We start from the raw sequence: 10,742 nt of genomic DNA, 5'->3' as shown, positions 1-10,742 counted from the left end.
CGTTTCCCGTTCTTGACTTTTATTATGCCAGTAATTTTTTTTTCGTAATTACAAATTTTGCTTCGTGATTAAGGTCGTATTCACTAGCAGGAATGTCATGTAAAATTATTCATCTACTTAATTATGACGTTGCTTACAACGAGTTTAATTTCGAGTAATAACTATAACAAATTAATTTATTCCACAGAACAAAGCACCCGGACGAAATTTCCAATCGATTGATTCTTTTATTGGCAATAAAACAAAAGCCAATCAGCCCACAAATGTCCCACGAAATGAGGTCGCCATTTTAAAATTAGCCTAGTGGCAACAATGGAAAGTTGTGGGTAAGATAGTCGCGTCTCTGTCATGGACATTCTCCTATTCCATAGCAAAATGGCAGTGTTGTCCCCGCCGGCCTGAATGGAATCGAGACGGAGTATAATGGCCCGGCCGGAGAAGGGATCCGAAGCTATAACTTTAATAAGAGTTCTTTTACACAGCGCAATGAGCATTCCGAAATTCAGTTCGTGACTTTCGCCAGACAATTTGAATATTTGAGACACTACATCGAATCGTGAAACTTTATTAATATATCCGGACTACGTTGATGAGTATTTGTTTATTGTGACAGGTTTTTGAATATTCAAATTAGATATTAGTTTAATTTTTTATACGACTTTCCATGATTTCATTTGGTTTGTGGAATTTCTCCATCTATAAACAAATTTGACCTACTTTACTTTGTTCAAATTTTGTGCTATAATAAAAATGTAATGTGGATCCATAAGTTCATGAAGTTGATATAATAAATTGAAAAGTATATGAAAAAATATTTATCAGCATTCAATCATAGAATAAACACCAACGCCAAGTAACTATGACAGCCTGTTACCACATCAAGTGCCGCCTACTCAGGGCTACACAATATTTCCTACGTCCTTGACCAAACCTTGCCCTATACCCTTTTTGGCCCTCTTGAAACGCTGACGGAAACTATTCTTAACTCGGGCAGTTTAATAAAACAAAAACAATGGTTTATTATGCGCCATTAAGTTGAAGAGTAAATGGAAATTAGGCAAACCCGTACTTTGAAGCGGACTACATAATATATAGTGATATCATCTAGCCTCTTCTCGTCATTTTTATCGTACGTTCTTCTCGTTATTTTTAGTTGTTACACTTGCATAGTAACCTTTTAATAAACCCTAGAATTTGTGCAAATTTCCTCTCCCTGGACAAAGAACTATCAGGTAGTAATTGTCATGAGCATTACGCAGAATTCCTTTTTGCATCTAAAATCTATAAGATATCTGGCTTGTATTCGGTCTGCCATCAAGTTTAAAATGCAAATTGTTCCAGGCGCGGCTAAAGCGCTGATGCAGATGTTGCGCGCGCGCAGGCACTGGAGAGAGGACGCGCGGCCTGCGGGCGACGCGGCCATCCCGCGCGCCCTCTAGACAACACATCTACACGCCGCACTATATACGGTATGCCATTCATTTTCCACACAAGTGTCGGAAAACGATTTAAGCGATTTAAGCATTCTTATCATTTCTGGTGCTCTCATATCAGTATTCTATATTTTTGCCTCTTTTGCCTGGTCCTGGAGTTAACATAGTGAGAGCAACATGGTCAAAGCTGGTTAAATTCCCTCATAATAGGATTACATATGTGATTCTGGAGTCGTTCCGTGAAATTCTTAAACGAATTTCGTACGTGTTTACAAGCTTCGTGCTTGGGAGGATGCAATTGAGACAAAAAAAAGAAAATTGACATTAACAATTATTGTTGCAGGTCGGTCATGAAAAATCTCGCCCATTTGCTGGCTGTCCCGATCAGCGAACACGTGGTATCTTTCATCTCCTTGGTAGCCGCGGCCACACTGCTCGCGTGGACGACAGGTACTTCTATAACTAAATTATCTTACTAGCTTCCTTTAGGATATGCAATCGTCATTAAAAATCAAGTTAAAAAAGAGTTTGATGTAGATTCTTGGGTTAGGTTCTCTTTTTAACATAATGACGGAAGTCAGACTCACCTGACTTACCTTTCCTAGATCGGGTCACAGGCGGACATCTGGCTCTTATAATTCAGCCTTCTCTAATTGCACATTTGGGAATGCACTGCATCCACAATTTCGCATTCAAATTCAAACAAACCTCCCGGTATAGTACGATAAACTCTGATTCAAACCAAGAAAAATCTGCATTTTTAGGTAAATTCATATATACCTAATACAGCAAAGTTATGTTTATCCTTAAGTGGTTGTGTGACAGAAGGGCGTACCGGCCGTACGTGGTCGGCGGCGGGAGTTCGCGGGCGCAGACTGAGCGGCCGCGCGCGGTTCCCCCACCACACACACCCGCCCATTCACTGTTAGCAGGTAGGTTCATACGCATACATATACCTTTAAGGAATGATAGAAGGAAAAAGATAAAAAGGTAGCCCAATACTATGAACCAATCAAATCGAAAATCATCTCAATACAAAAGTGTATAACGTCAAAGTGTAGAATATTCCATCTTTTTCCCGTGGAAGTATTTAAAGACGACCATGAGACATCGTTTTTGTAGCACGAATCCTATAATAGAAATGTGCTCAATTTACAATTCAGTGCAGTTTCTACCACAATCCAATACGGGTTAGGTTCCCCTGCAAAGGTATCGGAGGTCATATAGGAGTCGCATCGTGTAAAAACCTGAGTCACTCAATCGGATTGGGATTAACTCTATGAGGTAAAAGATTCTTGGTTATGCCTTCAGAGTCAGACCGGGAAGCTATGCTGTTGGCACAAAGTTAACTGATAAGCTTGCACGAACGGAGTAGTAGTTATGTTTGAAAGACTTAACTTGAGAACAAGAACGTGAATTTACACAAGAAAAACATTGTATGCAACATGATATAAAAATAGCTAAATTTTTGCAGTCTTTCTGAAGATAAAATCAAAGAAAATGTGTCAGCGTGATTCTGTTATAAATAAAGAGAATACAAGCTTTGTATATTGCTTTGTCTTGAAATACTGCCAATTAATGACTAGCTTCCAGTCCATAAAACTTGTTTTTGGCAGATGTATTTATTGATTCTTTGTCTGTAAGTCAAATATAACTCCATGCAGGAGCAGTATTTAAAAAATATTAAGCAATAAGGTTCTCAAGTGCTCTCAAGAGCAGAAAAAGAAGAGCAGAGAAAGCAAGAAATGACTGACGCTTATTCAATGATAGCCCACATAAAATAAAATTTGCCTAACGTCTTCACATTTAACGATCCATAAAGCATTGTTTACTCTTTAAAAGCCGCAAATAGAACATAAACCAAACTGACAGCAGTCAATTTACCGGAGGCCTAACCCGTGGGAAGGGATCCTGACTAAAAGTCATGAGACGTGAACGATCCAACTTATTAGGGGAAGAATTACTCTCGATGTGTCCTTGGCCTAGTTTCTTTACGAAACATTTATGTACTTACATAAAGATGCTCAGAGCAGATTTGTTTCAATTTAAATAATGACTCGTGGTTATTTGCTCTTTTAATTTTAGCTTCACAATATAGTTTCGCGCAGAATTGACAGTATACTTACAAAAGTAATTTATAAATATGTTGCGAAATGTTGTGAAATAATCGTAGAATTTCCAAAATTCTTATATATATATATATATCTATAATTCTAATAATTTTAAAATAAAAATCCTCAGGTATTGATTTTTTTCTCTAAAATTCTCTGGGATAGTCTGCGAGTTTTTATGGTTTGAAAATACTTAAAATCGAGGAAACTTAGATTCTTCTTGGACTATGGAGCAACAGTCACTACTAGAAGCTCAATCTCATCATTAGACCATATAGCTGAACGTGGCCTTTAATATTTAAATATGTTATTGTTATCTTTATATAATTATGTTTTACAGTAGGCAGTTCACTCGGGGGGAGTTCGATAGACAATGTCCGAGGACTTGGACTCGATCAGCGAGGAAGAACGAAGCTTGTTCCGACCCTTCACACGAGAGTCACTGGCCGCTATCGAAGCCCGCATAGCTGAGGAACATGCCAAGCAAAAGGAACTCGAGAAAAAACGAGCGGAAGGCGAGGTAAGACCCTCGCGCACTAGCCCTGGATGTGCCAAGTCATTTGATGTGTGTCTAGTGAAGCAGAGATAACAGCCAACCTTTAGACGCTGATATAACGTTTAGCTTATTGCAAAACTAAAATCTATAGCATATGTTTTACGAGTGTCAACACTATTTGATTTGGTGTGTGTTACGCACACTCAAGAATATTCACTGTTTTGTTTGTCATAAGGAGTAACTCGACACGATTATATTGCTCTGACGGATAATTTTTAAATTATTCCAGAACGATTTGGGGCGGACGAAAAAGAAAAAAGAAGTAAGATTGCTTGCTTGCCCCTTTTACCTTTTTACGGCTCATTTTATTAGAGAAACTTCAAGCAGCAAGTTATCGCTTATAGTCAAAATTTATTAGTATACGATTGCGAGGTCCCACAAACATTGGCCACAATATTTACGCGATAACTTGTGAAGCATTCTGATTTATGCATACTGACCGCATTTAAAGCATTATTCCTTGAACACATCGTTTTGTCGGCAAAGTATCTGTAAAAACCGTGGCAAAGTTTAGCTGTTGCGATATGAATTGCCGTATGGGCATTGTAACAGCTAATCTTGTAGTTGGTTAACGAATGCTTGTCATGTTTATTTGCATATTGACGGTGTAATTGTTGGAATCTACTCCGCAAACCTAATGTACTTATAAGAACTAGACTATATAAATTAAAAATAGCAGAAACTGATTCTCCCAAAAAAAATATAGGTAAATAAATCCACGTTCATCCTTAGAAAACATTATAATCCCTTTGTTAGTTAGATTGAAACAGAACCTTTGACTCGATCCTGTTTGAGTGTCTAGTAATTGTAGAGTCATTTAGGGTATTGGAGTATGTAAAGGAAAACCTTCAAATTTGGATTTCATTACAAACTAGGATTAAGAGGGCGTATAATCGAAATACATCAGCACGAACATCACCATTTATCAAGCATTGCACTGGACTGGCTCTTTCGCCACATAATCATCTGCGTCATTAGGTCTAGCATGGTGACAACACCTAGCTAGCATTTAGTGCATAAACAGAACTTTAAATAGTTGACAGCAAACGATTTTTGTTTGGTAACATCAACATTGAAGACGTCATGGATTTTGTTGGTTTATGATTCGTACTTTACAATATTTTTATCCCGGGCTTGCGCTAGTCACGCCTCCTATTTTGGAACCAATTTCGAATCGAAATTATTGGTTCTCTTAACTTAAATTTCAATTTTATGAGGCAACTTCACTGGTCTATATTATATTGGTTTGTAAATTTCTGGCTTACTTTTGTTTAATTACTGTATTATGTACTGTAAGCCATTTGAAGTCCCATTGACGTAATATTCGGAATGGTAACATAATAGCGAGGAACTAACTCAATTCGCTTCTAGTTCCGCATCACACACAGACAGCACTACTACACTAATTTGACTAGCTTTGACGCCACGAGACGTTGATCTCTTTGTAACAATACGCGACATAGTGATTATGTAGCACATTAAGATAAACGGATTAAATTCGATAGACAAAATTTAAATTTGTAAAATAATATTATAAATAAAAACCTGAAGCGTTGTAAAAGTATAATTAATTAATGTTTCGAATAGGTTGATATAAACATAGGTTGATTGGAAAATATATTATCCTTTTTGAATCCGTTTGTCTATGAAGTTCGAATGTATTGCTACAAGGGGTATGCTCATGTGATATGATACTTTGGATATAGGCCTTATGTTATGTTAGATATCTAGCTTCGAAAACATTTTAAGTAACTGGAATCGTGGACACAGGATTGGTGGTAAATTTTTCAACAACAATAATATGTATTTGGGATCAAAAACGAAGGTACTAATTGATTTGTATTTTGTATAACAAAGTCTTAAGGTAGGTCTTGAAAACCAACTTTATATAATACATTTTATGATTGAAAGCTTTGAAGGTATAATTACGTAGTGGGAGGCTTCGTGATTTATAATAGGTTTCAAAGGAAAATATTAAACGTTAATTACACAATTCGATTTGGTAGGTACTTTAAGAAACCTACTTTGTATATTCAGTTAAATATGTATTGGAAAAGACAATGTAAAAGGATAAGGTTGATAATAATTTAACTGATTAATTTAAGTACACTAAAATATCACATTAAACTGAAATTAATAAAAAAGCACTTGAGCACTACTTAATCCTAAAGAAATAACTTTTTGTTACAAGAAAGAAGAATATTTTAAGATTTATGCTGGTTTAATAATTTAAACCCTCTAAACGGCGAATACTTTTTACAAATATTTTACGTTAAGAAATATTGAGATAATATTTTCGGATTTAAGTAATACGTACTTCCTTTTTTTAATGGCCGGTACTTTTATGCTGATTACCCTCCGTTGTGTAGGTGCGTTACGATGACGAGGACGAAGACGAAGGGCCGCAGCCGGACGCGACCTTGGAGCAGGGGCTGCCTCTGCCCGTGCGCATGCAGGGCTCCTTCCCATTGGAGCTCGCCTCCACGCCCCTCGAGGACATCGACCCCTTCTATCATAATCAAAGAGTGAGTCCCTTTAGGTTTTTATTAAATAATTTTTTAAAGGTCAGGTCAAGAGTACCCTAAATCGAGCAGCATGCATGAAGAGAGCTATAAATGTAGATGAAGCGAAAGACGTATTCAGGCTGCAGATATTATTTGCCCTCCGGGAAATAGACGTGATTCATATAATTCTTTAGCAGTAATATTACCGACTTGTCTGCTTTAACGTTTATTCTTCAATGTGACAAAATGTGTAATCATGAGGGTGGCACAACGATATTCAGTAGTCATTATAACTAATAAATACTGCTGCTTCTGGATAGATCTGGATAACTCCTTGAAGACTGCCTGTGGGAAAGACAGATCAAAAAATAATGCCATGAATAACTGTTCAAATAAATTTGGTCTAACGTTTACTTTTATATGATAATATTCAAATAATAGATCACAATTTTGATGTTCTTATCTTATAATTAGTTGTATTATTATAATATCTAAGATAAAATCGCATGTTAACATAGTAAAACTATCAGACTTATTATTATATAGACTTATTGTTATTTCTGTTTGTTTTCAGACCTTCGTAGTCATAAGCAAGGGTAAAGATATCTTCAGATTTTCGGCCACCAACGCCCTATTTCTAGACCCATTCAACCCAATAAGAAGAGTGGCGATATACATATTGGTGCATCCACTATTCTCTCTGTTTATCATCACTACGATCTTAGTAAACTGCATTCTTATGATAATGCCCACCACACCGACTGTCGAAAGTACTGAGTAAGTACCACAATAAACACAAACGAGTATATATATTGTTCTTGACCATACAAAATACTTACATCAAACTCAATTTCCAGTCAGTCATAACTCTGAACATTTCTTCTAAGACCTTATCCATATCGTAGACTGCACGCTAGTTCAAAATTATTAGCATTTCGCTAGATCTATTTACCAATAGTAAACAAAAGTTATACATTTAGATCGAATTACAATTATATACCTTTTCTTAGTATTTAAATCAAATAGATCAACTGTTGACATAGAATCCTTTTTAATATTTAGAATTATACACCCGTACTGTATTTTAATTGTATTGATTTTGTGGAATCATTATTCTGGTATTCCTGGCTTTAAATTTAATCATTACAGTACCTACCAATAGTTTGGCAAATCTTGTTAATGATTTCCTCTTATTGTAATCAAGAGTGATTGAAAAAACATATACCTCTACTGTACATATTAATATACTTTAGGTCGATATTTTCATTTAGACAGACTTTCTACTTTTTATTATCAATATATATATATAACTTTTAGCATACATATTTACTAGGTCCTCGAGTACATTTTCAACTCACACCAACAATTCTATCTTTTCTTTCGCTGTTCACAACCTATCTTCATACGACATAGTTATATATATGATATTGTTTGTTTTGTGGAGTGGCGTTCCTCAGTGGAGGTGAATTTTTGCAGAGTTATCTTTACCGGGATCTACACCTTTGAATCTGCGGTGAAAGTAATGGCCAGGGGTTTCATACTACAGCCATTCACATACCTTAGAGATGCATGGAATTGGCTTGACTTCGTAGTAATAGCTTTAGCGTGAGTAGTAGACTTTTATTGATATACGTAGTGAATTCGAGATAGTAGATTTTTATCGTAAATGTGTCATATAATAGAATAGAAAAGAATTTGAGATTTTAGACAGTTGATTTGGAGATATTAATTGATGGAACTAAAATAAAGTTAAATGATTGTAATATAGTTTTTCTTTTATAGTTGTAGTTCTGTGTATTAACCTAGTTGTTGTGGTTGTGGGTATTTGTTTGCAGTTATGTGACGATGGGAATAGATTTGGGCAACTTGGCCGCGCTCAGGACGTTCAGGGTACTGCGAGCGCTGAAGACTGTGGCCATCGTACCGGGTAAATTCATTTATATATTCATCATCACTCCCATTTAAAGCCTACTTTACAAAAAGGTGCATTCTCTGCTCCTTGTAAACCTTCACTACAAGAAGGTGAATTAACTCTTCGACGGTCATATTGGGTTAGACCATTCATGTGTCATAGTTCCATGTTCTAGTTTAGTAAACGTCGAATAGAACACTATTCGGGAATTTTAATTGTAGTCTTTTATATCTATATAGATGTTGCTTAAAATTTATAGAAATTCTTATCACACTGACTCACTGACAGTACACACAGCTTAGTGAATGAAAAAAAATACAGCCTGTACGTGGCATGTACAAAATTGTATGATTTGGGTTTTAACGACCGTGCTAGTAGTCAACCAATGACCTTTTTAAGTCATGCTACTTGATCCTGGTCAGAAGAACTTCACACGTCAACAGTATCTATGTATTATCTTTTACGATATAAGTTATTCAAGTTTTCTGTTTAACACGGCAACGTAAGTCAAACATCAATTGTTTTACTTAATTATATGATGATTTCACACCAGAAATATGCTCTAAGTTGGACTTCATGTCTACCTACCTAATGCTTATAACTCTTTTATGTGCTTTGTATGTAAAAATAACCCGTAGAATACATATCATAATGGTGTGCCTTCGGGTGAAAAAAACCTCGTGGTAAAAACAACCCGTGATTTCTACTGATAAACGTCGGTACTATAGTAGTATTAGCCTGACCTCTAGAAAATTGATTAGCAATATGTATACCTACATATATGTATGTACCTACAATTACCACACAATAACCATATACGTACAATTTTCTATATTTAGGATTGAAGACCATCGTTGGAGCCGTGATAGAGTCCGTAAAGAATCTGCGAGACGTGATCATCCTGACTATGTTCTCTCTGTCAGTCTTCGCGTTGATGGGGCTGCAGATCTACATGGGGGTACTGACGCAGAAGTGCATCAAGGTGTTCCCTGAAGACGGCTCCTGGGGCAACCTCACGGACGAGAACTGGGAACGATTCTGTCAGAACGAAAGTAAGACTATGTTTGACAACTCCGTTTCGTATTGACTAACACGGGTCAATAATCATGGGTTCTAGGTTCGATTCAAAACGAGGTAGTAGTAATTTAATTTTGCTGCGATCCACAATACATGTCTAATTTATGGAGTGATATTGATAACTTTGTTTTTAGATGTTATTTGTTCCTTTTTTGTTTGTTGTCGTGACTCTGTGATTACGACTTACTGATATTATTTATGTCCATAACAGATAAATAAAGAGTTATTTAAATTGATGACTAGTTAAAATATTATAAGTTCTGCAAGTTGTAAAAAATATTATTTTACATCTTCATCGGATCGGTAAATTAACTAACCTTTCACAAAAACATGAATACGGATCGGCAGAAACCCTATCCTTTTTGAAATCGGTTAATATACAGACCAGAGAATCAGTGTCTGTCGTTCAGTACTCTGTGCTACCTAGTTTCTGATTCTGAATGGACATTAGTTCAACAACTAGCCGTAAAGCGGGTTATTCATTAGTTTTGTTTGTATTCCAGCGAACTGGTACGGAGGGGATGGGGAGTACCCATTGTGTGGGAATTCATCGGGCGCGGGGTGAGTGAACAGTCTTTTTCATATATGTTTAAACGTGATTTGAGATGTTAATGTTTTATTGATAATATAAGATAGAATTAATTTATATTTTGATTTTCAATTTGTCCTGTGAAAGACAGAAAATCAAATTATAATTTAGTTAGAAAATTGTATAGCATGCTATTCTGTTTATAAACAAGTAATTAGTGTTCTTGTTTCGGGTCCAGGCAATGCGAACCAGGCTACATCTGCTTGCAAGGCTACGGTCCGAACCCTAATTATGGCTACACCAGCTTTGATACCTTCGGTTGGGCCTTCCTCTCCGCCTTCCGCCTTATGACCCAGGACTACTGGGAGAATCTGTATCAGTTGGTGAGTAACGCCAACATTTATTTAATAAATAGGTATCCATTCGTGCCGTGTGGGTTCAGGCACTTTAGAATGAGTAAGCCTCAACTCTTTGGGTTGGATGTCGTAAGAGGCGACTAAGAGAATAGGCACATTCTTCTAGTGCAGTTTTTCCATGACACAATATGAGTTAGGATCAACAAGATGACAAAGGAAATTGAGTGGAACTTTAGGTAACATAATTTTTATTAACAACTGCAT

At 36.3% G+C, this 10,742-nt stretch overlaps 1 protein-coding gene across 1 annotated transcript in view; it reads left to right on the top strand.

Moving 5' to 3' along the window:
* Window positions 1-2,285: 2,285 nt before the first annotated feature.
* LOC106129645 (sodium channel protein para) overlaps window positions 2,286-10,742 on the top strand; it is a 28,160-nt gene continuing 19,703 nt past the window's right edge. Inside the window, exons 1-9 of the mRNA XM_060948550.1 lie at window positions 2,286-2,365; window positions 3,885-4,064; window positions 6,470-6,625; window positions 7,179-7,381; window positions 8,081-8,209; window positions 8,440-8,531; window positions 9,356-9,568; window positions 10,097-10,154; window positions 10,361-10,505. Of these exons, the coding sequence (XP_060804533.1) occupies window positions 3,918-4,064; window positions 6,470-6,625; window positions 7,179-7,381; window positions 8,081-8,209; window positions 8,440-8,531; window positions 9,356-9,568; window positions 10,097-10,154; window positions 10,361-10,505 (1,143 nt within the window). The 5' untranslated portion in view covers window positions 2,286-2,365; window positions 3,885-3,917. The remainder of the gene's footprint in view (window positions 2,366-3,884; window positions 4,065-6,469; window positions 6,626-7,178; window positions 7,382-8,080; window positions 8,210-8,439; window positions 8,532-9,355; window positions 9,569-10,096; window positions 10,155-10,360; window positions 10,506-10,742) is intronic.

Source organism: Amyelois transitella, chromosome 16 (assembly GCF_032362555.1).
Source record: "Amyelois transitella isolate CPQ chromosome 16, ilAmyTran1.1, whole genome shotgun sequence".
NCBI lineage: Eukaryota > Metazoa > Arthropoda > Insecta > Lepidoptera > Pyralidae > Amyelois > Amyelois transitella.
The sequence above is the reverse complement of the archived record's forward strand: the minus strand, read 5'-3'. Positions and strand labels throughout refer to the sequence as shown.